Source organism: Balaenoptera physalus (genome assembly GCF_965194825.1).
Source record: "Balaenoptera physalus genome assembly, chromosome: 4".
Lineage (NCBI taxonomy): Eukaryota > Metazoa > Chordata > Mammalia > Artiodactyla > Balaenopteridae > Balaenoptera > Balaenoptera physalus.
The window spans coordinates 79,225,863-79,249,312 of record NC_138891.1 but is presented as its reverse complement, the minus strand read 5'-3'; the positions used below and the strand labels follow the sequence as shown (position 1 = coordinate 79,249,312).

Here is a 23,450-nt window from a genome sequence, read left to right as displayed (position 1 = left end):
AATAAAAAAATGGGCATAAGACCTAAATAGACATTTCTCCAAAGAAGACATTCAGATGGCCAAGAGGCACATGAAAAGATGCTCAACACTGCTAATTATTAGAGAAATGCAAATCAAACTACAATGAGATATTATTGCACACCAGTCAGAGCAGCCATCAATAAAAAGTCTACAAGGGGCTTCCCTGGTGGCGCAGTGGTTGAGAGTGTGCCTGCTAATGCAGGGGACATGGGTTCGAGCCTTGGTCTGGGAAGATCCCGCATGCTGCGGAGCAGCTAAGCCCATGCGCCACAACTACTGATCCTGCGCATCTGGAGCCTGTGCTCCGCAACAAGAGAGGCCGCGTTAGTGAGAGGCCCGCACACCGCAATGAAGAGTGGCCCCCGCTTGCCGCAACTAGAGAAAGCCCTCGCACAGAAACGAAGACCCAACATAGCAATCAATCAATCAATAAATAAATAAATCTTAAAAAAAAAAAAAAAAGTCTACAAACAATAAATGCTGGAGAGGGTGTGGAGAAAAGGGAACCCCCCTACACTGTTGGTAGGAATGTAAATTGGTACAGCTACTATGGAGGACAGTATGGAGGTTCCTTTACAAACTAAAAACAGAGCTACCATATGACCCAGCAATCCCACTCCTGGGCATATATCTGGAGAAAACCATGGTTCAGAAGGATACATGCACCCCAATGTTCATTGCAGCGCTGTTTACAATAGCCAAGACATGGAAGCAAACTAAATGTCCATTGACAGATAAATGGATAAAGAAGCTGTGATACATTTATACAATGGAATGTTACTCAGCCATGAAAAAGAATGAAACAATGCCCTTTGCAGCAACATGGATGGACCTGGAGCTTATCATACTAAGTGAAGTAAGTCATACAAAGACAATTATCATATGATACCACTTTTATGTGGAATCTAAAAAAATGATATAAATGAACTTATTTACAAAACAGAAACAGACTCACAGACTTGGAGGATGGACTTGTGGTTGCCAGGGGGGAGGAATGGGAGGGTATGGATTGGGAGTTTGGGATTGACATATACGCAGTACTATGTGTTGAACAGATGGCCAACGGGGACCTGCTGTGTAGTGAAGGGAGCTCTGCTCAATATTCTGTGGTGGCCTAGATGGGAAAGGAATTTGAAAAAGAATAAATACACATACATGTATGGCTGAGTCACTTTGCTGTACACTGAGGCTGATGCATCACTGTTAAGCAACTATACCCCAATATAAAATAAAAATTTTTTAAAAGAGTGAGCTGGAAAAAAAAAAACCCAAGCAATTATGACATCCAAGCAGAGAGAAGTTGCTAAATTATAAAGAGACAGTGTTTTAACAAAAAGATTAAAAAGAACTTAGATATATTTTTCATGAAACATCAGAAACACATTTATGATTTAACTTCCAGGAAAAACTGGTTTTGAAAGTAATTTTTAGTTTTTATAATTTATATAATCAAATTATCACATTCTGAATTTATTAAACCTTGTTTGCTAAAAACAGTAATCAACATTCGTATAGTACTTTAAAGTACTCAAGGTATTTTTCATGGGTATTATCATATTTAGTCCTACAGCAGTCCTGTAAGGTTGGTATAGTACTCATTTTATATGAGTGGAGAATTATGGCTAAGAAAAATAATTCTATAACTTGCCCAAGTTTATCCTGCTAGTACATGGCTTAGCTGGAACCAACCTAATCTTTAGACCTCAAGTTCCTCTCACTCCACAAATTATTTGACCTCCTTTTTTATGCTTTCAAAAAGGTGTGTTGAAGAACCTAGTTCTCTCTAGTTTATAATTCAAGATAGACAAGAACAGAAATAAAGTTTCATAATCAGTTAACATTTGCTCATATGACACTAACAAAAATCACTGATTCACTAACATCATTTAGATAGAAATGTAATACATATTTTTAGGTGGCAAGAAAATTAGAGTCATGACATTAAAATTTTGTATGCTGGGGCAAATTCTAATAAATATACCTCTTTGCCTGGCTATATCTTAACCACTTATGAAAAAACGGGGGGTGGGAAATGACAACAAAATTAGAGGTGTGTAGGTCTTTCAGGACTCCACCATGGCACGGTAACTCCAAAATATTTTTGTGTGTGTGTTTTTTAACTACACTTGCACATATATATATGTATATATGCATATATATGTATATTTATATATATGTAAAAATATTTTTGTGTTTTTTAACTACACTTGCACATATGTATATATGCATATATATGTATATTTATATATGTATATATGTATATACATATATATATGTATATTTATATATGTGTATATATGTATATACACATATATACATATATATGTATATTTATATACACATATATATATATACACACATAGATGTATATATATGTATATATACACATACATATATATACACACACACACACCAGGTGTTTTTGTCCTATCTTCGTTTCTAGCATAGGGAAGATAGAGACAAATGAAATTAATTAACTGACTTGTTGGAATATAGTAATGAATCAATAGGAAGGTAAACTTTACAAACATTTTAATCTAAACAACTTTTTATTTTAATTTAGTGTTAGGTTTATTTATTTTATAGAAGATGTCTAGGATACACAGGTGGTATCTTCTTTGTCAGGAAGATTGTATTGCTTAGTGCAAAGGGCATAGCTTTGGAGTCTTAGAAATTTGACCTTACCCTACTTCTTTCTACCATTATGACTTTAGCCAAGTTTCTTAATCTTAACTGTGTGCTAGTGCCCAGAACATAGATTCTCAATAATATACAATAGTGGTTATATTATAAAAGCAATGATGAACTCCCATGGCCTAAAGAAAATGAACTTGTTCTCCTTGACCATTCTAAATTTCCAATTAATAGTTGTAGCTTAGCCTTAAAGTAGATCCTTCATGGGAAATCAAAAAGTCAATCTAGTTGTTTCTAATCAACAAACAGCTTATCAAAGATTTAAGTTAGAAACTTCTAACCTAGCTTTTTATGTTATTTCCCATTAAAGTAGCAGCCATATTCAGACTGATTCAGGGTTCATCTCTGTTCCTAAAATTTTGATTCAAATGTGGAACCAAGGATCTGAATAAAAACTTATTTGAAGCCAATACAACATTCCTCTGATAAGCCAGGCTGCACTATTTATTTACTTTAAATTGAATCAGGACTTAGGAAAAAGGCATATGAATATACAGGCAATGATACAGTCAAGATATACTGAAGCCTCCTAGGCAAAACCCTGTTGTAATACCTGAACTTCTGTTTATATTTAGGGCTGAGCATATGACCTCATTCTGGCATAAGCTATGGTAAACCATCAGACTACCATGCCTCATTACTGTAAATGAACCTGAATTTGGGAGGCAGATAATCTAGGAGTAGAGATGAATAGTTTTTCAAAGGTTTATAATCTGGTGCTATTGTAGGGCTTGGCCATCACCAAATCTTTAGACCTGAATTTATAAATATTAATATGTATTTTGCCATCAACTAATCCTTTTACTCGTTTGCATCATCTTTGGTCTCTTATGACATACTCCCTAACAATTTCTAGGTGATTCATAAGGTGATAGATGTGGTTAGGTAAGTGAATAACACTATCTATGGGGATGCTTTCCTTCAAATTTTTTAAAACTCAGATTTAGTGGCATGTAATTTACATTAGAATAAAATTCACCTTTTTAAATGTACAGTTATTCATTTTCTTTCCTTTATTTTTAATTTTCTTTTTATTTTCAAAAATGTAAGCCACAACATGTTAAAGTAGCAAGAATTTCCTGACAATTTTCCCAGAATCTAACAGGACTAGGATAATAAGAAATCAAACTGTTCTAATACTTGCTGCAGCAATATTCCCTGCCCCGCAGCTGGATTACAGTATGGTACTGTTTTCTGTATTACTGTCTGTGAGCCAAGACAGGCAGCTTTTCAAGGTGTTGAGGGATTGTGCAGAGGAAAGAAATAATGGTACCATATGCAACTGGAGGCATTATCAAACGTGCTGTATTCAATACTAGACACTAGATTGCAAAAAGGACATGTTGTCCAGGTAAGTCATTTTTGATACAGAATACCACAGAATGACAAGCTTTCTTGCCAACTAAGTTTAATAATGAATATAATACCTAATATTATTTACCACACCATGTTAAGTACTTTATACATATTTCTTTAATACTGACAAGATCCCTTTGAAGTAGGGACTAATTATCAAACCCATTCTACAAAGGAAGAGAAACAATCATCCTGAGATTTAAGTAACTACCAGACCAGGGTCACTCAGCTGGCAAATGTTTGAGTTATGGTTTGACTTCAGCTGTGGTTTTGATCACTGGGCTTCATTTCGCCAGACCCTAGGAAACTTACCTTGGAGAAAAGCAGAAGTCTTTGTGGAGCTTTACAGAAGGGAAAAAAACATATCTATTCTCTTCTAATAGGAGCATTACTATCCTTGTAACTATCAACTTCTCTTCCTCATTAGAAAATGGAAGATCAAAGACAGATATGAAAAAAAATTGCTCAAAAGGAACCAAAAAAGTACCTGTTAACATATATATATGTATATATATATATATATATATAAAATCATAATCACCTTAAAATGCTCAGCAACATAATATCTATATCAAACTTAACAACTAAGGACAACGTGGCGTCTCTTTAATGGAAAATCTGAGATGCATCGCAGGACGTACTTTTTTGTGGAAGGGTCTTGAGTGAAAGTCCCATAGGTTGGTTAAAGTTTATAAAACAGTAAAACATTACTTCTCAAAATGTGATCTATCTGCCAACCTCTTTTATTAATATTGCCTGCAACACTTATTAAAATACAGATTCCTGCTGACCAAATGAGGGTACCTAGAGATGGCCCATAATGCTTTAAGAACTGGCATGTGAGAGCAAAAATGAGTTACTTTTTTTTTTTTTTTTATTGTGCCAGAGGTTAGAACTGGAACAAACTAGTAAATGGTAAAGGAAAGTAGTTTGAGCTCAAATGGAAGGAAATTTTGTAGCAATTATAGCAACCCAAAATTGGATTTTTTTATACTTTGAAGGTTTCTATCACAAACAGGTATGATGTCAAGAATGTTGTAAGAGAATACTTGCATTGAGTAGGATATTGGACTATGTGACCTTAAAGATTCCTTTGAGCCAGGATTCTCCACCTCTCTTCGTGCAGTGTGCTAAGACAATGAGTAATGTGAAGTTTCTATTTCCCATTTTCTCCTCTTTGGCTAACAATATGAAATGATAGTGGTATGTATGCTTTTGCTAGGTAACAGTAAAAATGAAGAAATTCAGAGAGCTGCATTCCCAAGGGCACATTGCAAAGGTTAATATGTACTGTTTTCATTCAGTTTATTTCCAGGACTACTTGCCTCTTATTCCCTCTTGCCTTACTCATCTTCCAACCCAAATTCCTCAAATGTTAACGTGTAACATATTCTTCTACCACTTGAAACATGCTTTCTGTCTGTTTAGCCCTCTTCAGAATAACCCTTCACCCCTACCTTCCGACTTTACTGTTTTTTTTAAACTTTCATTCAGCAAACACTTATTGTACATCTATTCTATGCCAATAATTAATTAGGTATTGGGAGTACAATCCCCATCCCTAGAGAACTCAAAGTTTCAGGATTTTAGTTGATAGTAGACAGAGTAAAAAAAAATCAAGTATAATAAAATGTGTTATAAAAGATGTGTACAAGGTGCTATGAAAGTTAAGATAATGGCACCAAATGAAGCCTTAAGTCTGAGGCTGCCTTCAAGGAGGTGGTGATTTTTCAGCGGTCTTAAAGGATGAGTAGGAGTTTACTAGTAGCTGGACAAGTGAAGATTTTTCTGTGCATAAATAACAGACACCTGTTATTAACATTGTTATTAAAGAAGTTTGCCAATCAATCCCACCATCTAATTGCTCCCTTTTCCTCCCCCAGTTATACATTTGAGGATGGGGTTTGTGACGGGCCCCCAATTTTTAGGTAGGAAGCAGTCTACAGGAAGCCAAGAAGGTTGGTGGTGAAGTGGAGGGGGTATCCCAAAAAGTGGAGCAGATTTGAGAGCCAGAGTAAATTAGATACTAGACTAATAGAAAGGAACTGTTTGACCTCTTTCTGAAAGCATCTTTGTAATCCATTTTTGAATTTATACTATATAGATATGTTGAAATACCCTATTTAAAAACAAAATAGAAACAATTAAAAAGATAAATTCTGAAACAAATCCTTACATTATAAAGAATTAGTTCCTATTTTAAAAATTAAGTGAAAGATTTAAAATAGTAACATCCCACTTCCTCAGTCTGTCTGAATTGTGAATCAATTTACAAAATATACTTTATTTGCAACCTGTTCTGGCATAATTATTACATATATTTATTTAGTTTGCCATATTTTTATATAAATACAATCTTTTTGTTGTACTGCTGATTCTAAACCCAAATTGCTCAAATTTGATTTGATTTCTCCTTAATAGAATTATTTAATGTCTTTTTCATAGAGACAACTGCCTGTTGCTATTATTTTTATCAGAATGATAATGCTTAGATTCCTTTAATAAGTAGTTTAGCATGGCGTATTGTAGTCAGCAAGCTACATACAGCCCACAGGCCAAATCCAGCTTGCAACCTATTTTGGTATGACTTGTGAATTAAGAATGGGTTTTTAATTTTTAAATGGTTGGAAAAAAATCAAAAGATGAGTAATATTTCATGATACACAAAAAGTATATTTAGGTTTCTATTATATTTAGGTTTTATAAAATGTATTCCAGTAATTCCAGCTGAAGTATTAGAGATAGTATCAAAGATGTTATTTGACAGATGGGAAGATTAAGCTGCAAATTGATGAAGGGATTTTTATAAAACTTTTTCAAAGTTTTATAATTAGGTGGTAACAATTCAGAAATTTGTGACTCATGTTTTCTGATTTTAAATTAAGTATTCTTTCTACTATATCATACTGCATCTTTATTTTAAAATAACTTTCCTAATTGTAAAGAAAATCACTCATTAGAAGGTATAAATTAATTGATAGTATCAATTTGAGTCTTAATAAAGTATTAATTGACAGAAAATATTTCTAACATGATTTCTCCTAATGCAATTTCTTTCTATTATAACATTCCAGTTAAATATTTTATGAGATGCCCAATGTAAATTTTTTATTAACAGATAATGAGGCAAATTTTCAATAAATTGTAGGAGTTTTCTTGGTTTATTCAAACATTTTATGACAGCTTGATTTATAATAATATAATTAAATTTATTTTCAAATATTTTTTATTTAAGATTTTTTTATCTACTGAATTTAACATTGTAGTATTCAATATATAAGTCATTTCATCTGCCATAGGTATGGTAAAGTTTCCTTCACTATATCATACACATCTATAATAGAATTTTCTTTCTATTTCAAAAAATGTTTACAGAGTTAATCAGTTTTCCCCCTTACCATTGTTATTTATGATCTGAACTTATACATTTGTTGCAGTATTTCTTTATCTATCAGATTTATCTGGAATTGATTTTTGGTTCTTTCCAAAATAAGAAATCACTTCTCATGCTACATGTGAAAAAAACTATGCAAAGATGCACTTAATTATTTACTGTAATAACAATTGCTTTTCTCATGTTTCTGTTTGCATATTATTTATTCCTGAATGACAACAAACTAACACTGAACAGTATTTCTGCTTCCATAATGCTCACTAAATGTAACGTTCATTAGGATTTCAATAATTATACTGCAAAACATACTGTTCCCTCACACTCCTCTTTAATTTTATATAATTAACAACTGCCTTTTTCCTTTTTCTGTTGTTTCAGTTAAAGGATCAAGAAAGTTAAGTCTGCCAACAGATCTTAAGGCTGATCTTGGTACGGTAGGCAAAAGCCAACAATTTTAAGTTTTCTTACATTCATTTGGCTGAACATTTTAACCAACCAGTCCATGAATAACAAGTTTCCTAGATGGCAGGGTTTAATGGCTTTACAAAAAGCCTTTCTTAAAAATCACCATACAGTTCTGTTGGCAGCATTCAACATTTTGTTTGTTAACAATCATTTTACAAAATTATGTTTCATAAATCATTACACACCAAGGTATATAATGTTTTGGGTTTTGTTTTTTTTTTGATCATGAGAATGGTTTTAAACATTAACTAGTCATGCATATGGACCCTTGTGACTGTAACCATGTAAATGAACATCACTTTTTCTGGAACTATTTTTCCCATTTTGTATATTAATATCATTTAGAATTAATGCGATTTAATGTTGTTAATGCTATTTAACAACAGCAACAACAAAGTCCGATACATAAAAGAATAGAGTTCTCGCCATTTAAGAAAGTTATAGAAGATTTTATTCACTTTTATTTTTTGTGGTGGTTAAGAGCTTATTCATAATTCTAGCTCTGAAATAAATTAAATAGGCTTTAATAAATTTTTCTTTCAGAACTTTTATCTGCTTGTTCCAAGATAGTTTTTTTCTTTTTTGAAATTTGATTGAATTACCTTTATTTTCATCTCCTTTATTCTGACTTAAGGTCATAGCATTAAATCCTACTAATGCCATGGTTGAAATAAGAAAAATACAATAATTAGTCTTTGCATTATTTTTTAGTGTACAAAGCTGTTTCACACACATTATTTTATTTGACTTTCTTAGCAACTCTTTAAGATAGTTATCACTGTTCCCAATCTTTTTTTTCAGAGCAGAAACTGAGGTTATGTTGTTAAATAAATTGTAGAATTAAGATTTTAACCTAGATCACAGAACATAATACCCGAAGTTTATGGAGCATATTCACATACCTCATCTCATTGTATCTAAATTAAATAACTCTTAGTCAAATAGTTTGTTACATTTAAAATCTGATTACATATCATCTTAGATGAATTTGATTAAATTAGACAATTATGTTATTGTATTTTTAAATGCAAAGCACTAACATATTCAGTATTATTATTAGTTTAATATTAACAAAATTGTTATGAAGTTAATTAGTATTTTGCCAATGTAATTGATGTCAAAGGAAGAATCAACATTCTAGTTCCATTTATTGACCTCCTACTACATGTCAGACATTATGCTATATAATTTGTACAAATTATCCGAGATAGATCAGTAATATTGTTCCCACTTTACAAATAAATTAAGTCTATGAAAAATTCAAATTTGTCTAAGGTCATACAACTATAGCAAAACTGAATTTAAATCAGGTATATATCATTGCAAAGCTTATAATCTTATAATTACCTATCATTTTGTATAGCATGTACTGTGACAAATGTCAAATGAAGACTAAAGAATGAGAATGCTTTTCTCTAGAAAAATATGCATTCTGACATTTATTCATGTAATTTCCACATATCATAATTTCTTTCCTAGAATGTTGAAAAGGAATAATAAAAAAAAACAGAAAGAAGATTCTCAGCCCACTTCCATATTTATTGGAAGTAGCAAAGAAAGCTCTTAGTTTTAATTCTAATCTGGAGGTCAGTTAGGCATGATTGTTATTAATAAACATATTAATAAACAATTTCTAAAACTGTCAGTCTTTCAGTCTCCAATTATCTCCTTCCCAGTTGCTTCATTCTTACTATTTTTATGCATACTTTAGACAAAGATGATTATGAAAACTCACATATATAAAAGATAAAATAGTCAAGTGCTTATCACTTTACTAAAGGATTTTTTGCAATTAAAAGGATTCACAATAAAATTTCATTAAATCCCTATTTCTAAGTATGTTGTCAATGTAATTTCATTTTTAAAACTTGTTTCCCACAAATCTCCAGAAAAAAAATTATAAGGATTCTGAAAGAGGATAAATGTCTTTATGTATGTAAATTCTTCCAATGTAAAACCTTGGTGTAAAATATATCCTGGGTTGCTTGTAACATGGTTTTAGGAAGAATATTCTGCAGTGGTGTATAATCCTTTAGTGAAGGAGGAAAATGTGTAAGAAGCTATTGTAGTACACCAAATAAGGACCAAAGTAGGATAACAACAGTGAAAATGAAGAGCTGTTACCATGGGAGACTTTACAACTGATGGGATTGGGAACAGTGAGGGAATAGGGCTGGTAAGGCATAGCTAATAGGGTGAGTCAAGGATGACTACAGAGTGCAGAAAATGGAGAATACCATTCTCATGGAGAATACCTGGTTTGAGAGGAAAGGAAAATGAGTTTGAGTTGCTCAGGGACATTCATGTTAACCACTCAGTGAGCAATTAGAAATGTAGGACTGTTTACCATATAGCACAGGGAACAATATTCAATATCTTATAATAACCTATAATGAAAAATAATCTGAAAAAAATATATGTATATATCATTTTGCTGTACACCTAAAACTAACACAATATTGTAAGTCAACTATACTTCAATTAAAAAAATAAAGAAAAAAAAGAAATGTAGGGCTAGAGTGTAGAGGGGAAATCTCAAGCCCAAAGTAATAGGTAACACTCATCTGTGTAAAGGTGTTAGTGACTGTGTATATGAGCTGTTCACTGAAGACAAAGGAAAGACGACAACGTGTTGGAGAACTTTGGGTACTAATGTAATAACTTCTTTGTTACAAAAATCCTTATCTGGAGTAGCAGTATAACAGTAAAAGTAAAATAATAGTCATAACAGTAAAAACCTCATACATTGGACAGTTATGCAAATAGAACCCTCAAGTTGTTAGCCTTTTATGAAGTAGTTACCAGAATCATGAGAAATTGCTTTATTCCCTAACATTTTAACATTCAGTGAAAAACTATCTTGTTTCTCAATTTATAACAAAAAATACAGACATTTCTCTTTCTTAATAAAGATTTTGAATTAGTAACCTAAAAATGAATTGATTTTATAGAATTCAAACCTTGAATGCACATAGTCCAGGGGCTGGCACACATTATGAATATAGTTTATATATGCATCTCAGAATACTGTAAATGAAACACAGGCCCCCGTGAACCCTTAAAAAAATCTACTACAGGATGGCCTCCAGCCAATGAAAAGATGCGTGGAGAGGCCATGGTCAAAGGACAAGTAGTGATTATTTAATTTATTTAATTGTAAAACTAAAGGTAAATGACAGTGGCAAATATGATTATAAAATGTAAACATAAAATCCATAATGATATAGAAATACTTTAACTTTTAATTTTCGAGAGGGTAAAGAGAGGTTAAAGTTGCTAACAAGAGTTAATATTTCTATAGCTAAGTGTGGTGGTTAATCGGTGGTGAACTGAGAGCAAAGATAAGCAGAGGAAGAGGAATTATACTTAATTTCACCTTTCACAAGGGGAAATAATTGATATTATGCATATATAGCAATTCAAGAAGAATTAAAAATATATCTTCAAGGTAACCACTAAAAAAAATTAATACCCCAAAACTTCAAAAAATCAGGCAAAGGATAATACAATAAAAAAGAAAATAAGGGGCTTCCCTGGTGGCGCAGTGGTTGAGAATCTGCCTGCTAATGCAGGGGACACGGGTTCGCGCCCTGGTCTGGGAAGATCCCACATGCCGCGGAGCAACTAGACCCGTGAGCCACAACTACTGAGCCTGCGCTCTGGAGCCTGTGCTCCGCAACAGGAGAGGCCACGATAGTGAGAGGCCTGCGCACCGCGATGAAGAGTGGCCCCCACTTGGCGCAACTAGAGAAAGCCCTAGCACAGAAACGAAGACCCAACATAGCAATCAAGCAATCAATCAATCAATAAATTAAAACTTAAAAAAAAAGAAAGAAAATAAGAAATACAGGCCACATAGTGAAAGAAACTACAGAAACTAGAGAAGGAAAAAGAAGAAGGAAGAGGAAGAACGGGGGAAGAGGAGGAGGAGAAGGAAGAGGAAGATGAAATAATCTACATAAAACTTGCAGAATGGAACACAGCCTGTTCCTGTTGACTGACCAGAGTCTTCAAATTCTACACTCTGAGCCTGTCAGGACTGCCCTGACCCCAGCTTTCTAACCTTTAAAAACACCAAAAATATTGTCCCTGCAACAATTTTTACTGGAGCCAATCAGTTGCCATGCCATACTCAGGTTGCCCTTAGCCACAATAACCACAAAGTTCCCACCTATAAGAGGAATGGGAGCCAGTGGGTGAAACCTCATGCACTCCAGAGCACAGTGGAGACATCACAGGTAGGGATAGGGCTCTCGAGCATGATCACACTGTCCTTTGCAGGAGTTGGAAAGATGGGGTTTGCACGCTAACCCTGGTGACCTTGAGAATTAATCATGCAGCCACTTTTGTGAAGTGGTCCCCTCTAAAGAACAAATTTGCTGTAGAGAGTGAAAAACAATTCATTTCTGTCTGTCACTTGGATATAAAAATGACGAGTGGGTAAGCAAGCACATTAAAAAGCCAATTCATTCAACTGTCCTTAGTTTGGATCAGTATCTCCATGTTTTGCTGACAGCAGGATCATGTGACTTCAAATGCAGAGTGATTCTACATACAATTAAAAAGTGGACGAAAAGCCAACCAGTGTGCCATGGAGCAGCAAGATGCATTTTGGTTAACTGACAGAGTTTGGTGGCACTGGAGGCTGGGTCCCTGGTTCAACTTCCCTACCACTGGGAGCCTGAGTAAGCACCACGTGCAGTCCTGATGTCTCAAATAGTGTTCAGGTTGCAATCTGAAAACAGAGTTCCTGCCACTCCTGAGTGTATTATTTGTCTCAGAGAACAGTGTTGTTGTAGCTGCTGGCCAAGAATGCTGCCCAGTGCTTCTTAACTAAGATGACCATGGCTGCTTGACCTTAGTCTCCAAACTAGACATTCCAAAACACAGCATCCAGCACAACATGTTAGCCATGGAACACTTCCACAACATAGACAAGAGTCACAATCAAGGACCATAATACAGTCTCAGAGATGCTACACCAGAATAGCATCACTCAAGTACCTATTTGAAAGGTAGACAAGCAAGATGATCAGAAATTTTGCCCTATAGGAATCAATGGAGCCATGATGATTTGGGATTTCAAGACCTTAGAGTCCTCCACCCAGGGCCTTCAACTAATATGAAGCTGAGTGAACCTCTATGATCTAGCATGACAGACTACAACTGACTGCAGCTGTTTGTAACTTGCAAGATGGTGAGGAAAGCCAACCACAAGGAAACACTAAAAATGCATATGCCGATATCATTTGGGTGTTGTTTGAATATAATTGGTGAAAATGTTGGATTTTTAAACAGTCTTTTAAAGTTTTTAATCTATTTTTTTGTACGTTTGGTTTTTGGCTGTTTCATTCCATTCTAGACCAAAGCTTCTCTTTAAGCAGTTCATTATGGAAAATTGTCACATTAACTTAAGAAGGGGGTTAGTATGTAAATTGTCTCCCAGAAAATTAAGTAAAAATACTAAATGTGTTTTTTTAAATGACAGAACTATGATGAAATGTCTCTGTCAATAGACATAAAAAGTGAATTACTTTACTTACAAGAAAAAGGCTTTCAGCATGTATAGCAAAACAAAATTCACAAGAGAGATCTAAAGCAAAGTGATTCAAAGGCTAGTAGTAGGACATATAAGACAACTACTAGCAAAAATAAAACAGGAGGTATGACGTTAATATCAGCTGAGTTCAAGGCAAAATACATTAAATTAGAAAAGTGCTGATATTTATAGTGCTGAAATGTACCATCTACAATGAAACTGTTTACAAATTTTAATAAACCAAATAATGTAGGATATACAGTTCTTGATGTACAAGAAACATTAAGAATAAACAGAAATGTGATAACCTTAAGAGATTCTAACATAATTTACTGACAACTCAAGGAGACAAAAAGTAAGAAAAACCATATGGGAACAAAGAAACATAATTTACTTGGAAGATTTATTTAACATATCCTGAACTTTATACCTTGAAAATGTGTTGTAATTTCAAGTGCCCATTGAAAAACTTATAAAAGTTAAACCAATGTTAAAACCACAAAGAAAACCTCAATACGTAAGAGTAGAATCTTACAAACCACATTTTTAAATCAAATTAATGACCTAAGAAATTAAAACAAAAAAATAGAAAAAACAACAACAACAACCCCTACCACCTGCAAGATTTTAAAACCCTCAAACAATTCTTGGGCCTGGTTTCTGACTTACTAGATGAGTAGCTAGCTCTTTATTCTTTTTTTTTTGGCCGTGCCATGCATTTTACAGGATCTCAGTTCCCCGACCAAGGATCAAACCCAGGCCCACAGCAGTGAAAGCACCAAGTCATGACCACTGGACCAACAGGAAATTTCCCACTAGCTTTTTTTTCATAGCTCCTGCAATATCATGGATCAAGAACTCTGAAAATTATAGACTAGAGATCTAGAAACTAGTGGAAAGCAACTATAAACCTAATTATCCAGAGTAGAGAACAAAGAAGGGGGAGCTGGAGAAAAAATTCCAGACTACATAAAAAAAATCTCGTGCTAAAAAAGACAAAAGTTAAGTACTACAACAGTTCATTCTATATGAAATTAATTTTATTAAAAGAATAACAAAGACTTATTTTAAAGACTTTTAGGATACTCAAAGGGAGCAATGAAACAATTTTTTAAAAGATCAAGAGATTATGAAGCTAAAACAAGCACAAATGAAAAAGCCAATTAAGAATTGGATAACAATGGATGAACAAATAGAGACTATTAATAAAGAAATAGAAATTATAAAAAGGAACTAAGTAGAAATTCTGGAGCTAAAAATTACAAAAAAGCTAAAGTGAAAAATTCACCAGAAAGGTTTAACAGCAGATTTGAGCTGGCAGAAGAAAGTGGCCAATTGAAATTATCAACTCAGAGGAGCAAAAATATATGAAAGAAAATGAACAAAGGTTAAGTGACTTGTGAGACACCACTGAGTATACCAGTATATTATGGGAGTAACAGAAGAAGAGAAGGAGAAAAAAAGGGAAGAAAGAATGTTTGAGGAAATGGCTGAAAACATCCCAAACTTGAGGAAAGATGTGAATCTCTACAGCCAAGAAAGTCAATGAGCTCCAAATATGAAAAACTCAAAGAGACCCACACTGGGACACATTACAATCAAACTTTACACAAAGAGAGAATCTTAAAAGCGGCAAGAGAGAAGCGACTAATCATGTATAAGGGCTTCTCAATAAGATTAATAGCCAGTTGCACATCAGAAACCATAAAAGCCAAAATGCAGTAGAATGACATATTTAAAGTGCTGAAAGAAAAGGAAAATGTCGACGAAGAATTCTATATCTGGCAAAATTTTCCTTCAAAAATGAAAGGGAAATTAAGACATTCCCAGATAAACAAAAGCAAAGAGAGTTTATCACTAGTAGACCCCCCACACACACACAAGAAATACCAACGGGAGTCTGCCGGCTGAAGTGAAAGGATACTAGACAGTAACTTGAAGCCATTTAAAGAAATAAAGAACACTGGTAAAGGTAACTAAATAGGCAGATATAAAAGCCAGTATTATTATATTTTTCTTAACCCCTCTATTTTGTTTCCTACATGACTTAAGAGACAAATGTATAAAACAGTTATAAATCTTTTTTAATGGGCATGCAATGTATAAAGATATTAAGGCAACAACAACATAAGGGGAGGTGAGGGAGCTCTATAAGAGCTGAGTTTTGTATGCTATTGAAGCTAAGTTGGTATCAATTCAAAATAGATTGTTATAAATTTATGATGTTAATTGTAATCACCAGGATAACCATTTGAAAATAACTAAAAAATACACAGAAAAGGAAATGTGGAGGGATAAAAAAGGTATATTAGAAAAAAATGAATCAAACAAAAAAGAAGGCAGTATTGGAGCAATTCAGAAAGATATTTTTTGAAAACAAATATAAAAATGGCAGAAGTGCTTCTTTATTAGTAATTATTTTTTAAAGTAATTACTTTAAATGGATTAAACTCACCAATTAAAAGACAAATTGGCAAACTAAAAAATATATAAGACCCAACTATACAAGAGACTCATTTTAGATTAAAAAACCAAATATATTAAAATTAAAATGATAGAAAAAGATATTCCATGCAAATAGTAAACAAAACTTGGGTGGCAATATTAATACTAACAGACAAAGTAGACTTTAAGTCAAAAGCTAACAAAGAAGGACATTATATATTGATAAAAGCATCAATTCAGTGAGAAGATAAAACAATTGTAAATAAATATACACCAAAGAGCAGAGTCCCAAATATATGAATCAAACATTAACAGAATTGAAGGGAGAATTAGACAATTCTACAATAATAGTTGGAGAATTCAATAGGCTGCTTTCAATAAGGATAGAAAATTTACACAGGTGATCAAAAAAGAAAGAGTATGTGAATAACACTGTAAACCAATTAGTCCTAATAGACATATATAAAGTACTCTATGCAATAATAGTAGAAGACATATTCTTCTTAAGGGCTCATGGAACACTGTCCACGATAGGACATATTTTAGGCCACAAAACAAGTCTCAGTAAATTTAAAAAGATTAAAATCATACAAAGTTTTCTCTTTAACCGCAATGGAAAGAAACTAGAAGTCAGAAATAAAGCTGGAAAATTCATATAACTTGGAAATTAAATAGAACACTCTTAAACAACTAATGGATCAAAGAGGAAATTACAAGGGTAATTGGAGATACTTTGAGACGAATGAAAACAAACAACTAAATCTATAGGTTACACCGTAGACACATCTCAGAGGAAAATTATAGGTATAAATGCCTACATTAAAAAGAAGAAGGCTCCTATTTACAATAGCCAGGACATGGAAGCAGCCTCAGTGTCCATCGACAGATGAATGGATAAAGATGTGACACATATATACAATGGAATATTACTTAGCCATAAAAAGAAACAAAACTGAGTTATTTGTAGTGAGGTGGATAGACCTAGAGTCTGTCATACAGAGTGAAGTAAGTCAGAAAGCGAAAAACAAATACCGTATGCTAACACATACACATGGAATCTAAAAAAAAAAAGAAAATGGTTATGAAGAACCTAGGGGCAGGACAGGAATAAAGATGAAGACGTAGAGAATGGACTTGAGGACATGGGGAGGGGGAAGGGTAAGCTGGGATGAAGTGAGAGAGTGGGATGGACTTATATATACTACTAAATGTAAAATAGATAGCTAGGGGGAAGCAGCTGTATAGCACAGGGAGATCAACTCAGTGCTTTGTGACCACCTAGAGGGGTGGGATAGGGAGGGTGGGAGGGAGAGGCAAGAGGGAGGAGATATGGGGATATATGTATATGTATAGCTGATTCACTTTGTTATAAAGTAGAAACTAACACACCATTGTAAAGCAATTTTACTCCAATAAAGATGTTAAAAAAAAAAAAGAAGAAAGCTCTCAGAACAATAATCCAACTGTACACCTTAACAAACTAGAAAAGAGCAGCCAATTAAACCCAAAGCTAGCAGAGTAAGAAAAAAAATAAAGATGAAAGAAAATAAAATAATGGAAAATCAATAATCAAGCCATAAGTTGACTCTGAAAAGATCAACAAATTGACAAACCCTCACCTAGACTAAGAAAAAAAAGAGAATATACAAACAGTTATAATCAGGAATAAAAGTGGGTACATTACTATCAACCTTACAGAAGTTAGAGGATTATAAGAGAATACTATGAACAATTGTATGCCAACATTAGATAATCTAGATGAAATAGGCAAATTTCTAGAGATACATGAATTACCAAAACTGACTTAAGAAGAAAGAATATCTGAGCTTAGCTATTCAATGTCAAGTAAGGACATTGAATCAGTACTCAAAAACCTCTTGACAAAGAAAAGTTCAGGATGAGATGGCTTCACTGGTGAATTCTACCAAATATGTAAAGAAGAATTAACACATATCCTTATCAAACTCTTCCAAAAAATAGAAGAGGGAACCTTTCCTAATGCATCCTATGAACCAGCATTACTCTGATTTCAAACCTAGACAACACCACAAGAAAATAAAATTAGAGACCAATATCCCTTATGAACATACATGCAAATATTCTCAAAGTATTAGCAAACAAAATCCAACAGCATATTAAAAGGATTATATACCATAATCAAGTGAGATTTATCTCAGAAATACAAGAGTGGTTCAACAGAAGAAAATTAAAAAGGTAAAAAACCACACTAACAGAATGAAGAAAAAATCCCACACATGATCATCTCAATTGGTGCCGAAAAAGGATTTGACAAAATTGAATACCCTTTCATGATTAAAAAAAAACAAACACACAAAACAAACAAAAAAATTCAGAAAACTAGAAATAGAAGGGAATGTCCTCAAACTGATAAAAGGCATTCATGAAAAGCCCACAGTCATTCTACTCAAGGATGAAAGACTGAAAACTTTCTTCATTAAGATCAAGAACAAGACAAGGATGCCTTTGTTTACCACTTCTATTTTGTACTGGAAGTTCTAGCCAGAGATATTAAGCAAAATAAATAAATAAATAAAGAGGATCCAAATTAGTAAAGAAGTAAAACTGTCCCTGTGGCAGATGGCATGATCCTCTATACAGAAAATCCCAAAGAATCCACAAAAGAACTAGAACTAATAATTTAGCAAAGTTACAGGGTATAAGATAAACACACAGAAATCAGCTGCATTTCTATACACCAGCAATGAAAATTTTGAAAAAGAAACTTAGAAAAAATTCCATTTGTAAGTCTTCCAAAGAATAAAATACCTAGAAATAAATTTAACCAAGGAGATGTAAAACTTGTACACTGAAAACCACAAAACATTGCTAAAAGAAATTAAGACCTATGTAAGTGAAAATACATCCCCTGTTCATGAATTGAAATGCTTAATATTGTTTAAGTAATACCCAAAACAATCTAACAGATTTAATGCAGTCCCAGCCAAAATACCAATAGCCATTTTAAATAATGGAAAAGCTTATCCTAAAATTCATGTGGAAATGCCAAAGCAAAAATAGACAAAACAATACTGAAAAAAGGAGAAAGTTGGACGACTCACACTTCCCAATTTCAAAACTTCCTGCATGGGTACACATATCAAAACAGTGTGATATTGGCATAAAGATAGACATATAGATCAGTGATAGAACTGAGAGTCCAGAAATAAAACCATACATCTATGACCAGTTGATTTTTCAACAAGTTACCAGGACAATTCAATGAGGTTTTGGGGGGGCAGGGAATAACAAATGATACTGAGACAACTGGAAATCCACACGCAAAATATTGGAGATGGACCACTACCTCATACCACATACAAAAAAAAAAAAAAAATGGATCAATGACTTAACTTTAAGAGATAAAGCTAAAAAACTCTTAGAAGAAAACATAAGGGAAAATGTTGATGACACTGAATTTGGCGATGGATTCTCAAATATGACACCAAAAACACAAGCAACAAAAGAAAAATTGCTAAATTGGACTTCAAAATTAAAAATTTTTGCACAAAGGATATTATCAAGAAAGTGAAAAGACCAGCTACAGAGAAAATATTTACAAATCGTATGTCTGATAAGGTTCTACTATCCAGAATATTCAGAGAACTCCTAAAGTTCCATAACAAACAACTCAATTTAAAAATGGGAAAAAGAGTTATATAGATATTTCTCCAAAGAAGCTATACAGATGGCCAATAAGCACATGAAAAGATCTTCAAAATCACTAATCATCAGGAAAATGCAAATCAAAACCACAATGAAATATCACCTCATACCCAATAGGTGGTGGCTACCATTAAAAAAAAAAAAACAGAAAATAATGTGTTGACGAGGATGTGGAGAAGTTAGAACCCTTGTGTGTTGTTGGTGGGAATGTGAAATTGTACAGCTGCCATGGAAAACACACATTATTGACAATAGCTAAAATGTGGAAGCAACCCAATCCACAGTCCATCAGTGGATGAATGGATAAACAAAATACGTGTAAAACATACAGTGAAATTTGTTCAGCCTTAGAAAGGAAGGAAATTCTGACATATGCTACAACATGAATGAACCTTGAGGATACTATGCTAAGTAAACTAAGCCAGTCACAAAAAGAGAAAAATTGTATGATTCCAATTATATAAGGTACCCAGAGTAGTCATATGTATAGATAAAGAAGGTAGAATGGTGGTTGCCAGGAGCTGGGGGAGAGGGAAATGGGGAGTTATGTTTTAATGGGTAATGTGTTTCATTTTTACAAGGTGAAAGGAGTTCTGGAGATGGCTGGTGCACAGTACAAATGTGCCTAATGCCACTGAGCTGTACACTTAAAATTGGTTAAGATGGTAAATTTTATGTGTATTTTACCACAATCTTAAAATATTTTATCTTAAAAAGGCAGTACTGATACATGCTACATGGATGAACCTCAGAAACATTACATGAAGTGAAAGAAGCCAGACAAAAGGCCACATATTGTATGATTCCATTTATATGAAATATCCAGAATAAGTAAATCCCTAGAAACAGAGAGCAGATTGATGGTCACCGGTGGCTAGGGAAGAGTAGAGTGGGCAGTGACTGCTTACTGGGTCAGTGCTGTTTTTTGTGGTGATGAAAATGTTTTGGAGCTATATAGTGGTAGTTGTTGCACAACATTGTGAATGTACTAAATGCCACTGAACTGTACATTTTTAAATGGTTTTATATGAATTTCACCTCAATAAAAACTGTAGGAAAAAAATTTTAAAAACTGGTGAAATATGAATGAAGTCTAGAGTTCAGCCAATAGTAGTGCACCAAGGTGACACTGGGGAAGGAGAATGAGAAATTTATGTATTCTATTTGCTACTTTCCTCTAAATGTAAAATTATTCCAAAATGAAATATTTCCTTTAAAAAAAATGGGCAAACTACTTGAAAAGACTCTTTGCCAAAGAAGATAGATGGCAAATAAGCACATGAAAAGATATTCAACATCATTAGCCACTAGAGGAATGCAAATTTAAACAAGAATGGAATGCCACTAAATACGCATTAGAATAGCTAAAATTAAGCATACTGGCAAAACGAAGTGATGATGAGGATAATGTAGATCAGCTGTAACTCTCATACTCTGCTGGTGGAAATGCAAAATGGTATAAGCATTGTAGAAAATAGATTGGCATTTTCTTATAAAGTTAAAACACAATTACTGTATTATCTAACAATCCCATTCCTGGGTACTTACTCTAGAGCAGCGGTCCCCAACCTTTTTGGCACCAGGGACCGGTTCGTGGAAGACAATTTTTCCACGGATGAGGGGAGGGGATAGTTCAGGCAGTAATGCGAGGGATGGGGAGCAATGGGGAGTGGCAGATGAAGCTTCACTGGCTCGTCTGCTGCTCACCTACTGCTGTGTGGCCTGGTTCCTAACAGGCCGTGGACTGGTACCTGGGGGTTGGGGACCCCTGTTCTACACAATGAAAAGTGATCTTCACTCAAAAATTTATATATAGAGTTCATAGCAGCTTTAATTTTAATAGCCAAAAACTAGAAACAACCCAGATGTCCTTCAACAGGTGAATGGTTAAACAATATGTGGCACCTTATACCATTAAATGCTATTCAGCAATAAAAGAGAACAAACTGTTGACATTCACAACTTGTATGGATCTCAAGATAATTGCACTGAGTGAAATAAAGCTGATCTTAAAAGGTTAAGTACTATATGAATCCATTTATATAGCAGTCTTGAAATAAAATTGTAGAGCTGGAAAACTGATTAGTGTTTGCCAAAAGTTAGGAATGGGTGAGGGAAGGACTAGTGTGGCTATAAAGAAGTAACACGAGAGATCCTGTTGATGATGGAACAGTTCTGAATCTTGATTATAGTGGTAGTTCCCCAAATTGACACATGTGACAAAATTATATGGAATTACACATACATACAAATAAGTACATCTAAAACTGACAAATCTGAGTAAGCTCTGTGAATTGTACAAATGTCATCGTGGTTTTGATTTTAAACTATAGTTATGCAAGATATTAGTGATGGGGAAATGGGTGAAGAGTACATGGAAACTCCCTGTACACTTTTAAAAATAATATATATATATATATATATAATTTTTACTTTTTATACAATTTTTAAAGGTTATACTCCATTTAGTTATTACAAAATATTGGTTATATCCTCTGTGTTGTACAATACATCCTTGTAGCCTATCTTACACCAAATAGTTTATAACACCCACTCCCCCACCCCTGTGTTGCCCCTCCCACCTCCCCACTAGTAACCACTAGATTGTTCTCTGTATCTGAGTCTGCTTCCTTTTTGTTATATTCACTAGTTTGTTGTATTTTTTAGATCCCACATATAAGTGATATCATACAGTATTTGTCTTTCTCTGTCTGACTGACTTCATTTAGCATAATGCCCTCCAAGACCAACCATGTTGCAGCAAATGGCAAAAATTTTTTTATGGCTGTGTAGTATTCCACAGTGTGTGCATACATGTGTGTTTTATATATATATAATATATATATTATATATATATATTATACATATAATATATATATATATATAAAGCATCTTCCTTATCCATTCATCTGTTGATGGACACTTAAGTTGCTTCCATATCTTAGCAATTGTAAATAATGCTGCTATGAACATTGGGGTGCATGTATCTTTTCAACTTAGTGTTTTGGGTTTTTTTTTGGATATATACCTAGGAATGGAATTGCTGGTTCATATGGTAGTTCTATTTTTAGTTTTTTGAGAAACCTTCATGCCATTTTCCACAGTGGCTGCACCAATTTACATTCCCACTAACAGTGTATGAGGGTTCCCTTTTCATATTTTTAATATAATTAATGTTTTAAAGCAATTTTACATATTGCATATTCCCCTCCCCCCCCCCCACCCCGAGAGCCTTCCCCACCCTTAACATCCTCCACCAGAATGGTACGTTTGTTATAACTGATGAACCTATATGAATACATCATCATCTCCCCAAATCCATAGTTTGCATTAGGGCATATACTTGATGTTTTAACATATGTATAATGACATATATCCATCATTATAATACATTACAGTGTAATACAGAATAGTTTTACTGCTCTGAAAATCTTGCATCACCCTACTCATCCCTCCTTCCCCCTTAACTGCTAGCAACCACAGATCTTTTTACTGTCTCCATAATTTTGCCTTTTTGAGACTGTCATACAGTTGGAATCACACAGTATGCAGTCTGTTCAGATTGACTTCATTCCTTTAATAATATGTATTTAAATTTCCTTTATGTTTTTTTCATGGCTTGATAGCTCATTTCTTTTCAGCACTGAATAATATTCTGTTGTCTGGATGTACCACAGTTTATTTATCCATTCAGGTTTTTGTATGGACATAAGTTTAACCTCTTTGGGTAACTACCAAGGAGTATGATTGCTGATCATATGGTAAAATATGTTTAGCTTTTTAAGAAACTAGCAAACTGTCTTTCCACAATCAATTTTGCATTCCCACCATCAATGAGAGTTCCTGTTGTTA

General features: G+C 33.7%; 1 protein-coding gene and 1 pseudogene across 12 annotated transcripts in view; both read left to right on the top strand.

Moving 5' to 3' along the window:
* The window catches only part of STXBP5L (syntaxin binding protein 5L), a 390,198-nt gene that overhangs the window by 325,090 nt on the left and 41,658 nt on the right, over positions 1 to 23,450 (top strand). For 7 of the 11 annotated variants that reach the window (XM_082460023.1, XM_082460029.1, XM_082460031.1 and 4 more), the window contains one exon: positions 7,844 to 7,894. The exons of the other annotated variants lie outside the window; for them this stretch is intronic. In XM_082460023.1, the coding sequence (XP_082316149.1) occupies positions 7,844 to 7,894 (51 nt within the window). The remainder of the gene's footprint in view (positions 1 to 7,843; positions 7,895 to 23,450) is intronic. 11 annotated transcript variants of the gene reach the window in all.
* On the top strand, positions 10,056 to 22,818 carry LOC309659572 (actin-related protein 2/3 complex subunit 1A pseudogene; annotated as a pseudogene). The gene is made up of 2 exons: positions 10,056 to 10,106; positions 11,968 to 22,818. The product of its transcript is annotated as an actin-related protein 2/3 complex subunit 1A pseudogene (transcript).